Source organism: Platalea leucorodia (assembly GCF_965183815.1).
Source record: "Platalea leucorodia genome assembly, chromosome: Z".
Taxonomy (NCBI): domain Eukaryota; kingdom Metazoa; phylum Chordata; class Aves; order Pelecaniformes; family Threskiornithidae; genus Platalea; species Platalea leucorodia.
The window spans coordinates 49264405-49289037 of record NC_138858.1 but is presented as its reverse complement, the minus strand read 5'-3'; the positions used below and the strand labels follow the sequence as shown (position 1 = coordinate 49289037).

Sequence of the window (24633 nt, the reverse complement as noted above, 5' to 3'; positions counted from 1 at the left end):
CACTGAATGTAGGGGACATGTTTTGTCACCACATGTTGAGTGCACATGCTACAGGGTCATTCATTTTTACTTACTTTTTTCTAAATTCTGAGCAGGAGTGAAGATAAAAGGCCAGGCGGATAAACTGTGCAGAGTCTTCTTCTGAAAGGAAATAATTAAGTGTGAAGCTGCAGTGCAGACACCACAATAAACTGTTAAGAACATATCAGCAAAGTATTTTGAATCTACCCAAAGCCTTTTCTTGGGTCAGAGACAGAAACTATGAAGGCAGTCGCCAGTATGGTCCTGTTCCTAGGTGACTGTTATCCTTAACAACACTCAGGCATGATAAAAACCTCCAGAATTAATGAGCTTTACAAGGGCCTGGTATGAAATCAAGCTGCGCTGGCAGATGCATTGAACCTGTTTCTTGTACAGCACTTCAGCAATGTTAAGAAGGCAATGAAGTCTGGCTCACTCTACTGTAGGTTTTATAATAATAATAATAATAATAATAATAATAATAATAATTAGAATAATACCTAGCTCCTGTGAAACACTCATTGTTAATAGATCCTTATGTTCTACAAAGAGATGTTTGTTTGTAAGCTTTAATACAAGGCACTATTTAATGCAAAGTATCAAGCTTTTGATTTTACTGAAGAGGAAATAAAGATGTAGAAGATTTAAGTCATTTGCTTGAGGGTGTCCAGGAAATTGTTGACGGAGGTGAGGCTTAGACAACACCTAAGAGTGTGCTAAGATATGATAGAAATTGGAGTAGAAATTTTGAAGGGACAGAAGGACAGCTTTGCCCAGGTCAGCAGACACTACCTTTGAGTAATGGTCTTCTCTCATGCACTTGTAATAGTTGTCAAAGGAGGTCCAGCACACTGTGCACACTGTGCATGCCACAGCAGACAGGGAGAATAGAAGATTCCCTATGAAATGCATACCTAAAAATGTTTTGTAAAAGACAATAAATTGTTTATAAGCTCAAAGTTCATAGGATGTATGGATGTTTTGTAGGATCAGAGTTGTGGAGAATACCCTGGATACAGCAAGACAGAAGATAGGTTTTGTTTACATTAGAGATTTAGTCTGGTATATGTTGTGAGCTTGAAGTGAGCAGTATTTATGAACGTATTTTTTAGATCAGCGTTGTGAATTGCAATTCAGGTTGCTCAACGATAAGCAGAAAGAGTAGTAAGTTATGTGAGAGACATCTGAAGAAGTAGAATTGATGCGCAGCCTGTAGAGTTAGGTGCAGCAGACTTTTCAAGTTGAAACAAGATTGAGACTACTTAAAATACTGTTATTTATGTAGTGTAGATTACCCCTGGATCTGAGACTGTTCTGTAACCATTGATTTGTTACAGCAATAGTTACACTGGATAAATAGCCTGCACATGAAGCAGGCCCACTATGGAAGAGAAAACTTAAAATACTGATTGTTGAAGATGTATCTTTCTGTCATTGTGAACCTTTTGTAAATTAATTTTATAGCCATAAAAAAAGCAGAAAGCACTAAGTAAATAGAACCATTATATGAACCCTCAAGGACTGGAAGAGCAGGGCTGCTCAGTGCAGGGGGCACAAGCTGGGAGCTGCGGGGTCCGTCCCGAGCTCACGCTGTCCTTGGGGCTTTTGGGCAGGGGTGCTGGGGAGGGGTCCCAGGCGAGGCTGGTGGGGGCCATTAGGGCCTGACGGTTCCCCCAGCCCCCTGGAGCTGCTCTGCTGGGATTCTTCCTGGCCTTACGCTGCAAACCTTTGAGAGATTTTTTCATGCTTTAAATCCAACCCGGGATGTCTTTTGCCTTATTCCTCTGTTCTGCACATTGGAGGCCATCTTTTGGGCCCTCTTACTGTGACTATACACAAGTAACTATAGCTTAAGCATAAGAAAGTTAAAGATTGGTAAAGTTTCAGTAAAAAGATGTGTTTTAATTGCTGGACTCTTGTGATGAAGACCAGAAGTACATGCAGCATTGATATAAAAAAAGATTCCTTCCTCCTCCCTCTATGTTTTGGATTTACAGCTTTAACAGTGACAGGTCCTTCCTAAATCACACCTCCAAATGTACAGTTTTGAAAGCATAGCCATATAGCATTTCAGATACTTAGCATAGGTTTATATTCGGCACAGTGGAAAAGTACCTGTTAGATTTTTCCATCTTCTGGGTCTGTGCTTTAATAATACTCCTCATCAAGCAGTCCTGCTTAATGACTGAGGTAGTATAAATTCTTTAATAACTAGGTATATTTACAGTGTCCATATATATATATATTGAATATATATATATTCTTTAATAACTAGATATATTTACAGTGTCCAGTATAAATTCTTTAATAACTAGATATATTTACAGTGTCCATATATATATTGAATATATATATTTTTCTTTCATAACTAGATATATTTACAGTGTCCAATAGAAATTCTTTAATAACTAGATATATTTACAGTTTCAAATGTCTAATTATGATTTTCAACTATTGAAGATTAGGTTTTGGCTGCAGAAGTTTTTGCATGTCTGTGTTAAAGGAATTCTGATGCAGAACATAAGCTGCTAGAACTAATCTGCATGGTGCTTTCAAGGGAAATATATCAGTGGATATTCAAGGTAGCAAGCAAAACAGTCTGGAAAGTGTTCACTGAATTAAAGTACGCAACTGTGAAAATCAAACAATTCATCTGTGATACTGCAGTGCATACTCTAAATGGTTCACACTGATTAATATCACACTGCAGTAATTGCATTCACCCTGTATTATGTATTTTTAAAATTAAACCTGAAAAATATAGAAATAAAGTTTTTTTTCCAAATGCAGCCTTTTTTAAAGAAAACTTCTGGCACATACAAAAAATTGAGGCATAATGCAGAATGTGTTTACATTTAAAATAATACAATAAATCATTGTCCAGTGTGTGCGCTTCTGGTTCTAGCATTTCTGAGGTTTTGTGTGCAAAAACGTACATCTGTAAAATAAGAACGTAAGAAATATTGTATGTGCAAAGCTACCGATATGGGACTTTTGTAGAATGTTGTGAAAGCCCAGTCCATTTAGCATCTGTACTGTGTGAATATTTTTGAGCATGATGTTGACAATCTTATTTCATCCACATACAAGTAAGAAATAAGAAAAAGGTATTTTCTTTGAAGATGCGTTGTTTTCCACCCCATTTGAGATGGAGATTAGAAAATTGTCGGAAGCAAAATTTTCTTCCCAGTGGTATCTTTCCCCTTACTAGCAAGAAATGAGACCTTAGAGTTGACTTAAGAAATTGCTTTTCAAGATAAGATAAAATATATTCTTCCTCCCCTAGCTGAATCCTTGGCCTTTTTTTTTTTTAAGGGTTTCTGAATCATTACTGTATGATTTGATTGTGAGATGCTGCCAGAATGCTTTCACAGGGGACAAACATAAAACCACTATTAATATCTTGTGAGAATTGTAGATGTATACCAAATGCAATGGATTCTTCTTTTCTTATGGAGGTTTATGGGATAGACTTTTAAATTGTTTTCTTACTGTTAAGGTGCCCCATATTCTCATGTTTTGTGGAGATTTCTGCAACTACGCCTGTCTGCAACTCTGATCCAGGAAAAGTAGAAAAAAATCCAGTTTATTCTAGTAAAATCAAGTGAAAATACAGTCTATCAACAGAGGAAAACTATACTCTGAAATATGGTGAAAATATTCCACGTTGTTGCACAGCTTTTCTTCAGATATCTCTTTTCCCCAGCAACTGATAATAGTCACGTAAAATCTTCATCAAACTTCAGCGATGTGTTAGCAGACATGGAAAGTATTGCTTAATATTGTTCTATCTTCTATCCTTCTGTCCTGATATTGGTGGCACATAAGTATATTTTCTTTTGCAAATGCTGTGCTCTCTCTGTGCCTCATCATCAACAAGATTTGGAGGCATTCAACAGGTGTTCATATCTTCTCCAAGGCCTCTTTGTTTATATGAATCCCTAGTTACTGAAAAAGGACTTGATAGGTTTTCTAATCTCTGTGGGAGAAAAAGGAATAGCCTATTTCCAGCTTTTTCCGTCTTGGCAAATCTTGATATCTTTTTATACATAATTGTGTTTGTCAGATTATTAATAGTTATATATAGCTTCCCACCAGAACTTTAAAATAGTTATAAGTTTTTATATACTGCATTTCAGAAATAATAAAAAATTAGCAATTTTTTAGACTTAAGGATTCTTGATAAGCATTCTTAATAACAGTGGCACTGTATATTTGTGCATGCTTGAAGTCAACATATAGGATTTCAAGGTCTGTGTATATATAAAAAATACATAGATGCATATATATAATATATATAAATAAAAGTAGGTATATATAAATAAAAATTATTTTTTGTCACGTTAAGGCGGATTGATTCTTTTTTATCATTTAAGTAACTCAGTGCAAGAAAGACGTGTGAAATAGAACAATATAGTTGCCTTCCTTTGTTTAGAAGCTGATTTTTCTACTGGCAGTGGGTTAGACTTAGGATGAATTTATTTAGATGAAAAAGTTTCACAGCCTTTCAGTATTAATTAGTCAATGCTAGGCACTTTGTTTCATAGTTGATCCCAGAATCCCTCTGGAAGTCTCGCTTTACTTATGACTGAAAGCCTTTATGAAAATCTTCAGGAAATTCACTGTAAAAGGATTTACATGATTAAAGCTAGACGTCTAGCAAATATGCAGTGACTCACAGTCATGCAGTGAAAATTTTAAAACGTGACCTTTCTTTTTATTATTTTGTACTCTGTATGCTAAACAAACACTGTTTCTTTTTGGTGCAGTGAATCAAAATATATCAAGGCACAGACATACCGAGAAAGTCTTATTTCCCTGCAGCCTCTTATGAAAATGTTTTATAACTCTACTATGACAATTAAATCAAGAGCTTATGAAGGTTACCTCTTTTACCAAAATAGTTTAATAGCATAATTTTAGCAGCATTCCTGTTACTGAAAATCCAAGCATTCAGTTCAAAGAACAAAACAGACAAGCAATACATTGTAAACATCATAAGTTGCCAAATAGCATTGAATTATACTAAAAATAATGTGTTAATTAACAAATCAAAGTGTATAAATCGTAGAAGTAATTTCTGGGAGATACTGATCTGATGCACAAAATACATGTGTTTGCCTCCTAAATCCCTTTATTATCACAGTTGTGCACACCCGAGTCTTGTGTTCAAACAAGATAAGGCAGTTCATTGAAAGAGTAGGCTAACATTCACCAGTTAAGAATTGTTAAAGTCTCCATATATAGGGACATTTAAAATATTTTTATATGACAGAAACCAGTTATTGTACAAGAGGAAGTAGAAGAGAGCTAGGTGTTGGCCAAACCTGGAGGTATTCTTGGGAGAACTGTGTTCCCTTCTCACCCATTACTGAAGAAGTGAACTGCCTATTTCCAAAAGAAACACAAACCTATTGACAGTCATATCCATCATCATTTGTACTCGTTCAGAAGCTCTGTTGGTTTACTTGTCTTGTGGAGCAATTTGTGATGATAAATTTACAGCCAAAGGGTCAAGGCTTATTTGTAGTTGAACCCTGAAGAAGACTTGTTTTTAGATTTTTCCGTTCCATTTCCATTCAATCAATCCTTACTTAGAGTTTTCTGTCTGGATTAGAACATGCATTCTTTAATGAGAAAAAACCCTTTGGGGGAAATATTGATTCACTATAAAGCTCTATACGTGATTACTTACTGGTATAAAAATTACCAACTGCAGAAGTATGAAAGCACAGAAGAGTGCCTTTCTGCTTTTCATGACAGCATATGTTTATGACACATTTTTGGTGTTAGATTCTGACATTGTCTAAATATAGGGCCTTTTTCTCATTCAGAGTGAGGATGCCAGTGTTTCTTTCATGCAGGATTGCTGCTCCACTGAGCAGGTATGCCTTTGTGCAGGTACCGGGGAAGCACAGGGCAGAGGTACAGAGCAAATCCCTCAGCATACGCTGGTAGAGCACAGTCATCAGGTACCCTCAGAGATCTGTGTCTTCAAGTAGTCCTGAAGATGTGTCTTGCCCCAAGGGGAGGGAAGGGCAGGAGTCTATGGCATGGCTGGGAGAATAACAATCATGTTAGGTAAGATCTCAATATCATGTTACTTGATAGCTAAGCAGAGCATTTAAAGGCAAATATTTATATCCCAAACTACCAGAGAAACTGAAATCTGTAGCAGCTGACTTAAAGCTCTGTGACTACTGCTCATACAAATTTATTTCTCTCTGAATATCCAGTCTTGCTTCTGCCCACAGCTTTTTCTAATATTGTAACTCACTCTACATTAGAAATGTCACAGAACTAATCTTCCATTCCATCCTTCTGCTTAAAATATCTAGGTACACTGACATAAATCTGAACGGTTGTGTGCATGTGAGACCTTCTTCCCACTGCACTGCCATCTGCTCAGTTGATGGTAGCCAGTATTTGCTAAAGGCTGCTTCATCTGCCCGATGAGGGCTTTGCATTTTCAGCAACACCTGCAGTGAAAGGGTGTCCTGCAGACTTCTGTGGTGCCAGAGTTGGGGTGGGATGTTTGCCACGGTGATGGCAGGACAACATACAGCAGTTCTACACCTACCAGGAAAAGGTTTGCCTGAGGTTTGTCAAACACCCTCTTAACACTGGGCAGCTGTTAAGGTTAAAAAAAAAAAAAAAAAAAAAAGAAAAAAGTGTATTGCACATTATAGTGCAGGTCTTCAGAAAATGTTGACTTTTTGGTGATAGACAGAAGTACCTTCCTATACTGCTACCTTTTTTTCTAGTTTGGCTTCAGGAGTGGCTCCTGCACTCCAGCGGGCTAGCTGGAGTCCAGAAAGATTTACGAAGTTCCCACCGAGATCTATGTCCCAGTCCGGGTAGCCGAGCCACACCCTTAGTTCAATGACTAGCATCATATGTATAAAGTCCCTCTATATATACTCTTTTTCAGTATGAATGCAGTAACTCTATATTTTAAAGATTTCAAGTGTAAATTCAGCCTTAGGAGCTTCCTACAGTCTTCGGTCCTCATAACTGCTCATGACATCAGCTCATATCCTACCTCTTGTCTGCTGTACTGATGGAATATGCATGACAGCTTCAGTCTTCCCTATGTAGAGATGTCTTCAGAGTACCCCTCCTTCTAAAGCAATCTTTTTATTCGACGTGATTTAAAAACATAGGTTGCCTTGATATTTAGCCTGACTAAATGAACCATTTACCTGCTTCAAAAAGGTTTGAAAGTCTTCCTGGTAACTGGCGAGAGGATTTATGCTTTTCAAGCTGCTGTATAAGCACATCATATTTTAAATCATTACGACTTGGAAAAAAAATTTATGCAAACTTATGTGAGTGCTGTAAATAACGGTCAGTATTAGCTGTTGTTAAAGACAGCATTATTGGCAGATGACTGCAGTTAAAGGTAACTGTGCTTAAGAGTATAGCCCCTGAAGAAGGTTGCTAGGTTTGTGAGTAACATGTAATGCATCCCCACTGTTATTCAGCACACTCTCCATCTTTCCTTCTTTCCTTTTCATTTTGCTTTGCTAATGGGAGAATCTAGGTGACGGAGAACTCAGGAGGTTTTCTGTGTCTGGGTCATTTGTTGTGATCGGGATGAGGAGCCACTGTTTCATATTAAAAAGAGGATTCCCACACCTACCTGGATGCAGAGCCATGCCTCCAGACCTTCTCTGCCTCCCACACAAATCCCGTGAGCTAGCCTGGTACAGGCAGGGGTGTGCACACTATGTCAAATTCAAAGGGTGCAAAACTATTGGTGTGGAGGCTTTATGTCCTACTTGTATAGGCTGCGTGAGGAAAGAAGATTTGCCTGCAAAAATGCCAAGCAGTTACCTTTCCTCCTGAAGGTGTGGAAGTAAAGGTCCTCCTGCCACGTGCCAGTATCTTTACAGCCTTCTGTGGAAGTGCTTTACCATAGGTAAGGCATTTTGCTATGGGTAACTGAAAGGATAATTATGTATTTCTAATTCAAGGTATAATTCTGTACCCAGTTTATCTTAAAAAATAGCAAGGACTGTATTGTTACTGTATTTCTTCAGACATATTTTTGTCAGTGACTTCTTCCTGCCTCTGTTAGCAGATGGATACTATGAAGTACCCGGCAGACTGGCAACCACCAATCAGAGGGTTATTTTGTGGATTGGCAAGGATTTTGTATTGCCAGATGTGCCTGAAGTATTTCAGAAAAATGTATTTTTCTCACTTTTTCTCTCAACATAAAAGTTTAGTGTTTTCATGAATTTATAATGCTTCTAAGGTTCCACTGTCTTCACAAAATTAATAAATTTGCTGCTAGAGGATACTATGTAGTTTAATCAAATACATATAACTACACTATGATCTCCTTATGAAGTAAAGAAGCAAATGTATGTTGTGATGAGGTATCTTCTTTTTTTGTGATCTTTTCCTGCTGATTAGCTGAATTAAGTAATTTGTGGTGCATGTCTCAGTCAAATTAGTAAGGTATTCAAGATAATAAATGTTCAGTTAAAGCACAATTAAAAAATTAGGAAGTATTGTGGCACTTATTATTACTTTTCTTTTACTTAGTTTATTTTATTGACGGAACACCTTCTGATTACAGTTCCTTGTTTGTTTTGGGGTTTTTTTTTTTGTTTGGTTTGGTTTTTTTTTCAGTTCAGTGGCTTAGAGAGTAGGTATTGTAAATTCAGTTAAGCTGGGAAGTTTGTCAAATATAATAGCAAAAAGATTCGGCTTTCCTGTTTCTTATTAATTTGCTGAAGAGAAAAACTCATTTTGTAAGATACTTGTAATTATCAGTCCTGTAGTCTCTGGCTATGACTTGGGTTGCTTTTATGTTTCTTTCTTCTCTTTTTTATGCATCAATATGGATGTTAAAAATCCTGACTGGGTCCCCAGTTACATGTGGATGAAGTTACCTTGAAATCAAGTCCTGGGCTGTTACTATTTTTGTATTATGCCCTGCTTGTTAGGCTTTGTCTAGGCTTGAATCTTAATATGATTTAGGGTAGATTGCAAACTTGAAAGTAAGTTCTAAGTATTGCAGAGCACTGTGGAACTCTTAGTGCTCATTTCACAAGCCCCTTTGGCTGTTAATGATATCTGAAATTAGATGGAACTGTAATTTTGAATAAACTGGCATTAACTATTAAAATTAACTGGAACTAACTGGAATTAACTAGCAGTAGTCAATTCATACTAACTACTCATTTACTTTCACGGCATACTTTATTTCTGGATTAGCTCTTTGGCTAACAAGAATAAAACACAAAACAAAAAAACCCACAAAACCAAACAACTGACCTCCCCCCAAAAAGGAATCATGAAACTGTAGGCATATGACTTGAGATACACATAAGGAACAGATGTGGCAAGTAAAAAGATACTCACTTTTGCATACTTGCCAAGTAAAAGCACAGCCTAAGCCTGTGGGTGAGAAATTTGCAGTGAATTGACCGGCTTATTACAGGGTATCTTATAATATGTTTCAGAGATTTCTGTTTTCAAAAATTAGACCTCCATATGCCACCCAGAACCCTGGCCATCTGAATCTATTTTTTGAGCTCCCAGGCTGTTAGCAGCAGCTATGCAACATCAGTGCAAATTTCAGATATGTCGATATTTGAAGGCACTGGCTAATTTTTGGCTAACAATGCAAGTGCATGTCTGTTTGCTAATGTAACCATGTTATCTCTTACATAACTTGCACGAGTGTGTGCGACCTGTGTGTTGCAGGTGCAATCTGCAATGTTGTGAACCACTCAGATTTGATGATGGTCATCTGGTTACACAGATTAAAACCAGTCTATCTTAATTTACTAAGAACACCCATGCAGTTTTGGTGAGCTAATGATACTCCACTAGTTCAGACTCAGAGATTAGGAGTCCTTATTTTGTTTTGAGGGTAGGTGATGGGCAGATCTTCATGCTACCCATGTTTTGGGCAGACACTCGTCTGCTATTAGACGTGCATATGCCGTTCAAGCATTCAAGCATTTGTCGCTCCTAGGTTGGACTACTGCAGTGCTGTATGGGGCTACATCTTGCTACGTTTTTATCAAAATATTTGTTGCTGTTGTTACTACTAGCTTCTGAGTCAAACAGTGGAAGATTTCTTCCAGTAACTTGGTGTTTTGAATGAGCTTGTTAGGAAATACTGAACAAGGTTGTTCATGTTCATGGGGCAAAAGGCATCTCTGACAGTGACTACCCTCGTTTGCCTTTTCACTCCAAGCTCATGAATGCACTCAGCTGTCCTGTGTTGAACTGTCGGTTTCTGACAAATGTTGGGAGAACTCAATACCCTTTCTTTCACAGAGTACAGTAAAAAAATTTAGTTGTTAGACAAGAATTTTCTGACTGCATCGTAGAGAAGGCAGAGGTACTTTAGGGAATATGGAAAAAATCTTCACCTATGGGACAAACCAGAAACCTGGGACATATGGCCTTATCTTACATTTACCTGGAAAAATTGTAACTAATAAGGATGATGGAACTTCATGCAATGAGAGAGGTATGGTCCCAGGTGTATGTGGCACTCTGCTTTTAGATTTACATCACCTTCTGCAAGGTGCTCTTTAGCATGCAAAGTGCTAGTTATGAATCTCAAACCTCTGAATGGGATGGTATTCATTCATATGAGACTCTTTCCTTGGGGCATAGTACCATTCAATGAAGGTATACAAGCTGGAAACTCATTCAAATATCAGAAAGTAGACAGAAGGCAGAACATTATCTGAGAGAGCTTGGAACTCGTAGTCCCAAATCTTCCTACTTCAAGGTGGGCTGCATCTCGATATATTTGTTTCCTGAGCAATGAGAGGGAGGATGCTAGTGGGAGCTCATAAATATCACAGTGCACAGTAGCTGATGGGTTAGAATATACATTAAGTGCTGGGTGAAGAGGAGCTTTTTTTAGAAGTAGACTGTTTTATAACTATATTTTAAATGTTTCATGGAATGCCTAAAGCAAAAGATAGCATTTCTTTTTAATCAGGATATTTATTTGTTGAAATAAATGAATAATTTATTTACTTGCTATCTTGGTTGTATGTCTCCTTTCTGTGGATCCTTGTCAGGATGTACTTCAAATGGATATTTTTAGAGAGCAATGTTGGTCTTGGGGAATAATTGAAGCATAGCAGTAGGTGAGTTATATGTCCCTGTAGTTGGCCTTTGGACCTTTTGAATGTCAGTTATTATAGTAATTTTGTTACTTGAAAACATGCCGTGGTGATTAAGTGTTCACATCTTTTATCCCAGAAAATCAGTTACCATCTTTGCCTTGATCAGTCAGGAATACTGCAAGCCTTAATATGTTGTGTTCAGCTGTCTCCATGCTATACATAAAACAAGCACAGGGTAATTTTTCCATCTGACCTTCCTTCAGTCTGGTTTTGTCTCTACTTTTGTTAACGCAGATCAGGTGGTATGACTCAAAGGAGTCTAAATGCACGCCTTCTAAGTATGTTTATGGGTATTTGTCTAATTATTTGTGTGTTTATTTTGACAGTGACTTGTGTGCACATGTGTTTGTGTATTTATTTGCACGCCTGCATGTACTTGTCAAACTGGCTTCCAGAGTTTGCTTCTAAAATGTTGGACCTTGTTCTCAAAATTGTACAATTACTTTGCTTTAAAAGACTTGTGGCAAATATAAATAAGTGAAGGAACAAGTGCAATCCAAGAGTGTTTCAGTATCAAGCGGTCTAAATGAACACGTTGATGAAATAATGAAAACCAAGTATTTCAGTAACAAAAAATCACTGGGATAGCTTTGAATAGTTATACCATTTACAGCATATTTAATTATAAAAGTATCTCATATGAAATAAATATTTGGGAAAATTTGTCTATAAAAACATCCTAGCACTAAAGCAAAATGACACAAAAAGAGTACAGGAAAACATCTTTCAATGCTGTATATTGGCATAAGTTAACTGACTCCAGCTGATTATCTCAATTGATGTTTAACGAACTTCATCTCCAAGCAAATCAAATCACCCTCTGAGATACTTAAAAATAGAGTTAATGGCTTAACTTCCTGCATCAGAGCATGAAAATGTTGTTCTGGATGCTTTAAGTACTCAGGCAGCAGTATATGTAAAAAAGGAATCTACTTGTAAGAAGATAAAAGGGTTACCTAAATTTGCACTGATAGGGGAGTGATGATAATCTAAACAGCTTGAGAGTATGATCCTTAGTTTGAAAGATCCATGTACCAGGATCTCTATAGACAAGACATTTTCCATGAAGATTCTACAAGCTTTTCAAAAAACATAAGATAAGATTGCAGGAGATTTCTAAAAAAATTCTAGGAAATGGATCTTGAAACAACCCTTCCCAGAAACAGTGGGCTATTATAATCCAAGTTCGAGCAATTTAATGAATAGGAGTGATTTGATATTCTAGTTTATTTTCTTCAGTGTTGTAATGACTTCATAACATTTGATAACAATAACTTAAATAATAATGGACATGTGAAAACAAACTAGATGCTGCCTTGGCTTGTAAACAGTTTGTGACATACAAATGTGACATACAAATGTGACATTGTTTCTAGAGGAAAAGCATTGCTGAAATTCTAGATAGTATAGTGTATGTAGTAATGTGCTGTAGTAATTCTCTAATTAAAAGATTTCTTCAGTATAAATAAAATTCCCAAACAGACACAAAATGATTGATTTTTTGCACCAGTTTCATACCCAAACAGATTGCATTACGCTACAAATAGATATAAAAATGGATATAAAACTGATATAAAAGCTGATATAAAAACACCGTACTAGAATAGGATTATCAGGCTTATTATGTAAAGACTGATCTCTGTTTCCCCAGACTTTCAAAAGTCAGGTGTGTGGCTGAGTACTAAACCTACATGCAAAGACACTGCCATGGGATGTGCCAGTCATGAGTTGGTTTCTACAAAGCCACTTTCCAAATATCTGACAAGAGCTGTAGCTGCATGTAGACTTTAGCATATGTAAATTATGCCCACTTTTGGAAGCAAGGCTAGAAGATTCACCTGAGTTTTTCTCACTCCTGTGATAGATACTGTTGTATTTTAATATATTTTCTAATGGTACTCCCTCTTTTTCATAGAGATGCAGGGCAGAAATCTAGGTCAATAAGTCTGGTCTTTTCCTAATATTGGCTAACCTTCATGTCATTCCTCTCTTGAATGACCCTGTTGAAGCCATCTCCCAGCATGGGCTGTTAGTAGATTTTGTTAGCATTTTCCTATATCTTTATACTAGTGTCATTAATGAAAATATTAAATCCCATCTAAAATCATAGAATCATAGCATATAGAATCATAGAATCATTAAGGTTGGAAAAGACCCTTAAGATCATCGAGTCCAACCGTTAACCTAGTGCTGCCAAGTCCACCACTAAACCATGTCCCTAAGCACCACATCTACCCGTCTTTTAAATACCTCCAGAGATGGGGACTCAACCACTTCCCTGGGCAGCCTGTTCCAGTGCCTGACTGCCCTTTCAGTGAAGAAGTTTTTCCTAATATCCAATCTAAACCTCCCCTGGTGCAACTTGAGGCCGTTTCCTCTCATCCTATCACTTGTTACTAGGGAGAAGAGACCAACACCCACCTCGCTACAACCTCCTTTCAGGGAGTTGTAGAGAGCAATAAGGTCTCCCCTCAGCCTCCTCTTCTCCAAACTAAACAAACCCAGCTCCCTCAGCCGCTCCTCATAAGACTTGTGCTCTAGACCCTTCACCAACTTAATTGACCTTCTTTGGACATGCTCCAGCCCCTCAATGTCCTTCTTGTAGTGAGGTGCCCAAAACTGAACACAGTACTCAAGGTGCGGCCTCACCAGTGCCGAGTACAGGGGCACTATCACCTCCCTGGTCCTGCTGGCCACACTATTCCTGATACAAGCCAGGATGCCATTGGCCCTCTTGGCCACCTGAGCAGACTGCTGGCTCATGTTCAGGCGACTGTCAACCAACCCCCCCAGGTCCTTTTCTACCAGGCAGCTCTCCAGCCACTCCTCCCCAAGCCTGTAGCGTTGCATGGGGTTGTTGTGACCCAAGTGCAGGACCCGGCACTTAGCCTTGTTGAATCTTGTGCAGTTGGCCCTGGCCCAACGAAACAGCCTGTCCAGGTCCCTCTGCAGGGCCTTCCTACCCTCCAGCAGATCAACACTTCCACCCAACTTGGTGTCATCTGCAAACTTACTAAGGGTGCACTCAATCCCCTCATCCAGATCATCAATGAAGATATTGAAGAGGACTGGCCCCAACACTGAGCCCTGGGGAACCCCACTCGTGACCGGCCGCCACCTGGATTTGAGTCCATTCACCACCACTCTCTGGGCTCGGCCGTCCAGCCAGTTTTTAACCCAGCGCAGAGTGCACCCATCCAAGCCAAGAGCAGCCAGCTTCTCCAGGAGAATGCTTTGGGAGACAGTGTCAAAGGCCTTACTGAAGTCCAAGTAGACAACATCCACAGCCTTCCCCACATCCACTAAGTGGGTCACCTTGTCATAGAAGGAGACCAGGTTAGTCAAGCAGGACCTCCCTTTCATAAACCCGTGCTGGCTGAGCCTGATCCCCCGGTTGTCCCGCACGTGCCACATAATAGCACTCAGGATGATCTGTTCCATGACCTTTCCCGCCACCAAGGTCAGGCTGACAGGCCTGTAGTTCCCCGGATCTATCCCTGAGCTGGTTACTAGGGAATCCTCTTTGGGTTGCTGGTGCTCTTTTCAGCTTTCCCTGCTATATTATACCTTTTCTGTACTAATGAGGCTTAGTTCTCTCCCTCTTAAATAAGATTTTCCTACTAACCAGTGCTAGATGAATTTGCTTTACCACACTTCCTTTTTTATTAATATTATTTTTCACTTTCATTAGCTTTATATCTAAAATGGAACAATTTAGATAAAGGAAAATTAAAAAGCATATCAACATATTATGAACTAGGTGTATTACAGTGATTAGATTAAACATAAAAAGATATCTTGAACCAAACTTAAGACTTAAATGAAATAAAATGTTTATGGAACAAATCTGTGACATACAAGAACATAATCATAAAAACCTACATGACACATAGGATAAATCAAATGTAAAATTAAGAATTGTACAATGCCTTTGAATTATTAGCTGCATTTCCTCCCAGAACTCAAGAATAATTATAATGTTTTCCAACTGTTTCTTTTTCCTTACAGTACTTGGGGTGTATAGAAGTCTTACGCTCAATGAGATCTCTTGACTTCAATACTAGAACGCAGATTGCAAGGTAAGACTTTGTACAAGTATGTTTTTTAAAGTAACTTCTGAATTGTGTCCCCAAAGTGGAAAGGCCAGAAAGATGGCAAAACACATAGTAAATAATTCTTGGATACTGTAAGTCCACTTTTTTAATTTTGCTTTTACAGGTAAATCTCTCACCTGCTATTAATATAGCTCCAATGGGGCTTAAAGGATATTTTCTTTGTGGTCTTTTGATATGCCAGGAACTGCTTTAGAAAATTTTTGCCTGTTTGTTATGCCCAATAAGGCACTTATCTGGGTACCAATTTAATGACATTTAAGCCAGTGAGAGTTAGAATATGCTTAAAATTTACAATGTGTTTGTCCAAATTAGTCAAGGGAGCTGGTTTGGAGCCGTATGTTTATAGGTTTTTATAGTAATTTCTTATGAAAAGAGGTCAGATTATAAACTGGCTGTACAAAGGATATAAATGAAAATATATCACCACAATGATACCAGAGACAAATGAAAAAATGTTGTCTTTTCCAGACTGTATGTAAGAAACAATAATCTTGTATTAGATTCTTATTACAACTCTTTTAAACCTGTCATGGTATTTTTGTAAGAGGGGTACATAAGTACAGCACTGTCTTAAGAACTGTCCATGAATAATTTTTTTTCTAGGAAACTATTTTCTGAGAACTATAGGAAATAGTATTTTTCAGGCATTTTCACTTGAAAAGCTCAGCTCATTGATCTCAGAGGACTGTAGCACTGACACCTTCTAGCAACTGGAGACCACGTTTTCAAATTCTGGCATCGAAATAAGGAAGTAATCTTTTCCAAAGGAACACATATAAAGTGATATGACTGGATACAGTGCTTGAATTTCACCTCTTTGAGGCATCTTACAGTTGCTGATAGTCATTCATAAACCATTTGTCGTACCATAGACAGCTAAGTATTTATTTTATTAAATGAGAAAAATTACTTATTTTAGGCTTGGTTGCCAATCATATGGTCTATATGCATTGACTTTGAGTTACACTTGCATACAGCAGCTTTGAATTGGACCCTGTGAGTCCTCACAAAATGTTAATCATTAAATTGTCAAGATACTGTGTTGATGAGGGGTGTAAAAGCACAAGGACAGGTAAATGACAGAATTCTGGTTTTCAGGCAATGTAGACTATAGAGCCATTTGAAAATTTTACTACTGTACTTTTTTAAACTCATCATGTACATTTCTGTGGTATTTGCAGCAGTGACCTTTTAAAATGATTTCATGTCTAAGCAGACTTGTAGTTCCAATGCAGGTGGCACATTTGTGTTTACCACTTGGAAGTTAAATGATATTGGCTTATGAAACAGTTGTGATAGTTACTGGTTTTGTATTCTATACCTGAAGGTGAACCAAATTAGGCTTTATTTTTCTGCACAGTCTCTTTCACTGTATGTCTTCACTGGAATAGTGTTGCACTTTTCTTATTTTCTAGCTTAAAGGCACAACTCTGCCATTAACACTGAAGCATATTTGCTGATCTAAATCAATAAGTTCTGCACAAACAAAGTATCTTTGTCTTATAGTTCTTTCAATACAAAAATGATTCTTGGCTTTTACTGTGAAACAGACTAGGAATTACATTTTTTTTCTGTGGAAGTTATAGCATATTTGACTACATGGTGGGCATTTTCTTGGTTCATTTTCCTCTGACCACATCTAGAGCACAGGATATTTTTTCAAGCAGGAAGCCATATCTTCCTGTTTTGCTTGTTATTTTGCATTTGCAATTTTCTGTTTATCATAAAACAATGAAGACTCATTAACTCATCATTCTGATCATGACGTTCCTGATCTAAAACTTTTTTGAAAGTAGGAGTTTTTAGGTGACTTTTGAATCAGGCTCTAGCATCTTAATGTGCATTTAATTAATTCATCTGCTCTAGAAATCCCCATGCCATGTTTTAAGTACCCATAGGAAGCAGTCTGTGCCATGCTTTGTCATGTAGCATTTCACATACAAGCCTTTTCTTTATTAAGAAAATATTATTAAGGAATTATTAAAATTCACATTTGCTGATTAACTTGCTCATGTGCATTAAGAAACATAACATAGGCCTCAAGGTATGGACTGAATTAATAAGGCTGATGTTCTGATATTGCAGGTACCAATTCCCTCTTAAGACATCTGGCACCAAATGGTCTGTGCAGCCCTTTGATTACAAATAAAATAAAAGTACCTGAAAGTTACATTTACGTCTGCTATGTCATACATTTACATTTAGGTATGTCCATTGCTGAAAACTGTCCTTGTAACCTGATGGCTCGTGATGGAGTGTGACTGCGGCTTGGGTCTGTAGATCTAGTAATGTTAGCTGTGATTGCTTCAGTTGAGGAACCTGGATCCATAGCTGCAGTAAAAGCTTTTCTGTGTATGGGGCTGTGTAAACTTCTCTGTGCTGTTTCCCATAACTGGAGAAACAGATGTCAAGGCAGCTCTGATCCCTTTCTGACCCATAACTTTATAAATTGATCCTACTGCATGTGTCACACCTGTTTAATCTGTTATTTTTCCCAAGATCTTGCAAAACCAGTCATAAAAGAAAGTGATCCGTCTTGGGCCAGTATGACTTCTGGTATTATGCAGTATTTACTAAGTACAGTTAAAAAACAGTTAGAAAAGATGCGCCAAGTTACCTGATTCAGTGTGGAAGTCTGCATGCATCTCTTCGTAATAAGCACACATCGTGCTTGACACATACAAAGCACTTACTCCCTTACTGGCACTGCTTCACATCCCTGTTCCTGCCTGCTTTCTTACGCTTGCTTTTCCTCCACGTTGCAGAGCTCAAACACAGGAAATCAGCCATTAGGAATCCTACATGTGCCTTTTTTTCTGTCTTGTGGTTATTGTGTATGTCACTTTATCTTTCTGCTAGGCTTGAGGAGGAACAAAACCCCAAAGCAGGATGAGCAGCACCAAATCCTAGAAGAAAAAACCCTCTGTGGCTTAGTCACGGGAGGGTGAGATGTGTAGTCTCTGGCTCTGCTGCAAACATTGGGTGTTATTTTGCAGAAACCATTAGCCCCAGTCACATACAACTGTGTGATTAAATGAATTAGTGGTTGTAAAGGGCACGTAAGTTGTTGGGTGAACATTTAGAAATTACTTAAAAACTGGACTAAGAATTCCAGTTATCTAGTGAATTAGACACCCATTTTAGATAAGAAGTTAATTGGAAAAGGTTGTCCAGATATTTTGAATGGCTTTGAAAATCCCAGCTGCTACAATTAATACATTAGGAAAGCATATACATCAGTGTGTATGCATGCATCAGTCTGACGAACGAAGAACTGTGACTTCAACTCCAGGAACTGGATTGAAGTCCCAGTGTAAACAGTTTGGGCAGCAGTCTTTGCTTGTCACAGTCATGTGAAAAATCAACCTGTGCTATCTAATGCTGTTGTACCTGGCCTGTGACTTGGTTTTGTTTTCCTTTTTCACTTTTTGTAAATTAAAATGTTAAAAACTAGCGGCAATACATTTATCTGTGTGTGAAAGCAGTGAGCAAGCACTTTCACTTGTCATAGTCTTCATCAGATCTTAACAACCTTGCTGGTGCCTGACAAAAAGTATTGTTATCCTAATTTTGGATCTGATTTGAGGAAAAATGAACAGCTATGCACAATTTATAACAGATTTTTCCCTTTATCATTACACATTTGAAGTCTCAAGATTCTTTCACTCCAGGAGAAATAGGAGAACGAGAGTAGCATTAATCAGTTGTATTTATTCTTTTGTGTAATGAATGTAATGCCATGTGAATTCTTGAGCAAATAAATGGGTACGCAAGCCAAGGATCAGCAGTTATGCATAATGATGAATAAAAGCCAGCTCAATCTGCATGTTGCATCATTAATTATCCAGTGATAATTCTTGTAACACATGTGAGATCAAGATGACTTTCTTGGGCAGCAAGATGAACAGAAGCATTTCATTTTCAACATAGTGGAGGAACAGGGGGACTAGCAGGCAAGACTACTGAGCTAACCGCAGGTGGCAAGTGGTCCTAAGTTCATCTGAAACCTACCGTCATCGTCACAGAAAGGGGCCACTCTTAAGCTTGTGTGGCCAGGCCCTTTGAGCCCTCAGGCTGTCTATTAAAAAAAAAAAAATCAGGTAAAATTCTTTTGCAACATGTGCAGTGTTTGCAGTTCATATAATATGTTTGTATGCTTATTGTTAAATCTGTTATAGTGTAATGAGTCTTTACTACTGTGTTGTATGCATGAGTGAAGTTATGCACTGGATTGAATTAGAAGAATTAGAATTAGAATTAGAATAATGTTGCATGCACTCTTTGTCATACAGCAGTATCTGGACTACAAGGCCGCATGTTCATTGGTATCTAATTGAATGCAATCACTTTACTGCATGCAGCTTCAAGAAGTCACATGCCCTGTGCTGAGTAAAACATTATATTGCATGTTGGGTTAATAGCAAGTAGATCAGAGGACTAAAATACTTCGTATCAGCAATGGACCCAAATCCAAACTCTGATCCCAGTCCTCTCCATGAACTCTGTTGGGCTGAACAATTTGAAAGAGATTCGTCTCCAAATTTGGGGCCTGAACTTTATTAATTCTGAAACCCAAACCCATTTATGCCAATATCCCAAGCTTCTGGAGGGGAGATGATGGAAATCCAGATTTTAGAGCTGGGTTTGAGTCCAGTGCTAAACAATATGAATGAAGTTCTGTTGATGTAGTGTTTCTTTCAACCGTCTCTGTATCCTTTGCAGAAATTCACTATCAGCAAGCATCACTGAAAAAAGGATGGAAGACATTGAAAAGAAAAAATGTTTCCCCTGTGATTTTTGAAGGTGGATAGGTAACGTGTTATCTGCACTGAATTCTGTATTCGGTCTCCTCCTTAACATGCTTTCTTGCTTGGAAGGTGAGTGTGGTTCACCCCTGCTTTCTGCTACATGAACTCTGGATGTGGGGTAGTGCTTAGGGGGTGGTGCTTAGGGGATGGCAGAACACGCATACCCATACCACAGTCTGGATACATAGCTGTGTGCAGGAAGGGGTGTGAATGAGAATCCACTTTCCTTGTGCACAGTTACTTCAGGGCCAAAGCTCTGGGAAGCACAGGGTGCTGACTACTGCTCAGTTCATCAGGAAGCAGGATTCCCAAAAGTGGATAGGGACATCGTTATAATTCATACAGCACACCTCTAAGTGGGGCAATGACAGCTATAGTGCCTGATACTGTCAGAGAATAATTTACATTTGCTAGTTTAGCTGTCATTAGCACAGAAATGGGTTAGAATAAATAGGGTTTTGTATGCTGAACATTGAAATCTTTCAATGTAGCATTAGTGGGGAAAGTGTTAGCTAGTATTTGGATTAATTTGACTAATATATGGTAATGCAAAGCCTGAGTGAGAGTAATTAATTGAGCTCCCCCATTCCACTTGCCTTTGTGAGAAATCAAAGAGCCTCTCAGGGGATAGAGAAGGTGGAGAGTTGAAAGCCAAATGGTCAGGGAAGCAGTTATGGGAATAGCTGTACCCTGGTTTTTCAGAAAGCTGGTGGCTCCATGTGGTTCTGCAGAAGCAGAAAGCCTGAGGCAGAGTGGTCTTAACATGTTGAAAATGCAAATCACAATGCAAAGTTAACAACTGCCTAGCACCTTGGAAAGAGACACTCTCCAGTTCTGCTAATAGCACCTAGCAGCTTCATTACACAGAGAAACGAAGGCATAAGGAATTTGAGTGTCTTTCATATGACATGTCCCGTCACACCAGACAGTTCATCACCACGGTCCTTTTTGGCAAATATTTGTAAAATGTCATATGTCTTATGGGGTTATTCAAAAGGGCAGCGTTAGAACTTTAATCCTCTAGTAAAAAAGTTTTGGAAGATATCTATCACCAAAGTCCTGCTCTGGACATGAAGCCAATTAGAGGTTAGAGAAAAATATTCATTAGACTAATTTTTTTCATTTTACTTTTGTAAGGTTTCCTATGTCTTCCTTTGAAATACTTGCTATGAGCTACTTTTTGAGAGAGAAGATACTATAGTAAATGACCTGAGGCTGGACCCAGTTTGGAGGTTACTATGATCCTGATTTAGCAACAGAAGACTGTGTTAATTTCCCTCTCTCCATCTCCCTGACCACTACTAGAATAAACAGCTAGAGACCAGGCTGAGTGGAAAAAAGCCTGAAGGTCACAAAAGAAGTGAAAGGATTCGAGCTACCTAACAGATCTAAATGTCCAAGTACATTTTTCTTTAGTTTTTTTCTATCATTGACCTTATTCTTGACAATGGAGGGTTGTGCAGAAGGAAAGCTTTTGTAGGTGTGCATTCAACATCAAGGTTTTGTATAACCCCACTTTATGTTCATAAAAGCTGCAACCAATATTTTAAGAGGTTTCCTCTTTGAAAGCTACCCCAAATTTTTGACCAAGATTGTCAGAGTCTAAATAATGGTTAATTGCAGATATATATGACTGGGTTCTCAGAAGTGGAGGAGCAGCTATATGCCTTGTTGGCATATATTTGCCATAGCTATAAAGAAAAAATGGGTATGTTTGCTCCAGTTTTGCTAAGCACAAATTTGACTGTGTGTACATGCAGAGTGAAGAGATATATCTAAATAAAGTATGCTACTGGATAAACAGTTTCACTCTACATTTCTAAAAATAAGACCATTGTTCATAACTACTGTATTAGAAGAAGTCATCAAGATCAGGTAGACTTCTTTGTTACTGATGAATGAAACAGAGGTTCTGAAACTTACTTGCATGTTATAAAAGAAGGTACAGATTGTACTGAAATTGCCTCAAATATTTCTTAAAGTTAGATCATCTATAAATACTGAGCACAGAGCTGTCATTGAGCGTACCAATGGATAAAAAGTTTCTTCAGCAGTAAAAGCAAAAGAGCCCTCTCAAGTGCATTGACTTCTGTTAGCAGACTGATGTAAGCCTCACACTGCAAATGCAGGAGCATAAGAATAACAATCATTGGATAGATTGCATACTACATACCTAATAGTGTGTGGTACTCTATGTCTAACAGTTGCCAAAGCCAGCCCTTTAACTGTATAAAGTTTATTCAATAAACCAAAAATGAAGTTGGCCAGCTTCCTTTCATTTTCTGCTTGTAGATTTTCTACATGTGAAAAAACTCCGTTTCAAGAAACAAAATGAGGAGCTGAGGGGAAGAAAAGGAGTCGTCGTCGCCTCCTTGCTCTACAAGTGACAACAGCTTGCGTACCATGTCTGCCGATGTCACCTTATTCCACAAACCTTTTCTTCCAGGCTTTCTGTCACTTGGGCGGTCAGGAAAGGCTTCACTTTGGTCAGGCTGGTGTGACAAATGGCATTGCTTGGTCTCTGCGCCACTTTCTGGGAGGGTTCCCCCACAGGGGTAGTCCCGGCGTGGTACTCTGAATTTGTGTCAGTACGTGCATCCACACCACACAGTTAGTCTCCCCTTCCTATCCATACTCTCTGTTCTGTTTTCCTTAGCTACTTCTCCAGCCTTACGTCTTCTAGACATGGTCAATTTGCCAGCTGGCATTTAAAGTTCTGTAAACAGTAGTATACTGGTTTAGTCTTCAGAGCTTGTGAATGTCCCCTATGCTACTTCAGACAGCACACGCTCATTTTGCCTGTTTTGCAAATGAACAAATAATATTTCAATTATTAAACGGATTTCTAAAAATGTATTTTTGGTCTCTGTTTTTTTCTTTTTCAGAAGCAAGTTATTTTTATATTTGGTATAGACTTTGTTTCTCTTCAGCAAATGCTGGTACAACACTTGGTAATGATTTCTAAATTATTTTAAAAAATTGTCAGGAATATAATACTGTGAAGAAATAACTGGGAGCCTTCTGTACAATTCTTCTAGACATGTCATGCCTTCATTTAAAAAGTCCATCTTTTGATGTCTGTTTTTTTAATCTATGAAGCCCTATGCTTTGGAGGTGGCGAAGAACTAGGGGAACTATAGGATACTAGATCATATTAACAAGAATATTGGTGTTTTTTAAGTCTGGTCATACAAAACATTTCAGACTAAAAACTCGTCACAGTTTCTCATCTCAATATTTGAGATGGCTATACTTTTTCCAAGTATGTTGAGAAAATCTGTGCAATTTGTATGTGCTTGTCATTTCCTTGAAATATGTGTTCCAGAATTCTGGGTTTTAATCAATTAAATCCTATTAATTAAAAACAGCAACAACAAAACCTAGCATCACAGCCAAAAAAATCATTGAAACCACAAGAAGGGAGGGTATTTTCATGTGATGGTGTTTCATAGAGGAACAGATTTGAGCTTCCTGAGTGGGCTACTTTATATAACAGTCAGAGTAAAATATGACTAAAGCTATGAAAAATATCAGGGCATCAGCCTTTTAAATGGAACAAAATGGCAATGTAAAATGTCTTTTTTTCTGTCTCAGAGAGATGTCAAGTCACTTTAAAGCAGAATAGGTCAGCCTCGGAAAACGCATATTGGTAATTTTTCACTGGATACATTTGCATGTTGAAATTATATTCAAAATACACAACATGTTTTGTGCCAAGAAAATGACTCCACAGTATGACCATCTGCAAAGCAGAAAATACTCTTGGACAGATTTGGAACTCAGCATGTGGTCCCTACTGCAGACAGTGCAGCAGCTAATTTTACAAGAGATCAAGATAACTCTACACTGGTATTTATCTGAGCCTCGCTAATGAAACAGCATGTGGCTTAGAAAGGAGTAACGTGTGTCTATGTCAAATAACTGTCTTACTGGAAAGAAAGCAAATGTAGTCACATCCAGCTTTTGCAAACTCTGTGCAACTGTTTAGCCATGCAGGTACGTCCAGAACTTCTGCTTTTGCCTTCCTTAGACAAGCATTTGCATGCACAAGTCAGGTGACGGCACTCTCAACCTAGCAGCGATATCTATTTCTGGGCTTGATTTGTGGCTCAGGTGTTTGTGCTGCAGAGGCATTTGCAAATTTTATTTGCTGCAAATGCAGCTTACGTCTGCCCTGTGCTGCCTGGCAATACAAGCTAGAAAGAAGTCTTTAGGATGTCTTTTCCACATCACCAGGCTATCTAGGTAAAGACCCCCCGAAAAAGGACGTAGAATATTCTGAACAGAGAGATCCAGGAACCTTCCCCTGGAAAAAGTGCATATCAGCGCAGTGGCAGATATTCAGCCATCCTTTTGCTTCCTGTTTTCATCAGATACTTCTTTAAGACTGCTTAACTCCCAGGTGGGAAAAATACGGTGCCTTTTGTTGCAGGTACACAAAGAGTTGCTGCCAGGCCGCTCTGACCTTGCCTAAGCAGAATTGCTCTGTGAATATATTTTCTGAAGTTCCCAGCATTT

The 24633-nt window shown here is 38.2% G+C and overlaps 1 protein-coding gene across 1 annotated transcript in view; it reads left to right on the top strand.

Annotated features, from left to right (window-relative positions):
- SHC3 (SHC adaptor protein 3) overlaps positions 1-24633 on the top strand; it is a gene marked incomplete at both ends in the record, with an annotated part of 58781 nt that overhangs the window by 7240 nt on the left and 26908 nt on the right. Inside the window, one exon of the mRNA XM_082336085.1 lies at positions 15201-15271. Coding sequence (XP_082192211.1) covers positions 15201-15271 — 71 coding nt within the window. The remainder of the gene's footprint in view (positions 1-15200; positions 15272-24633) is intronic.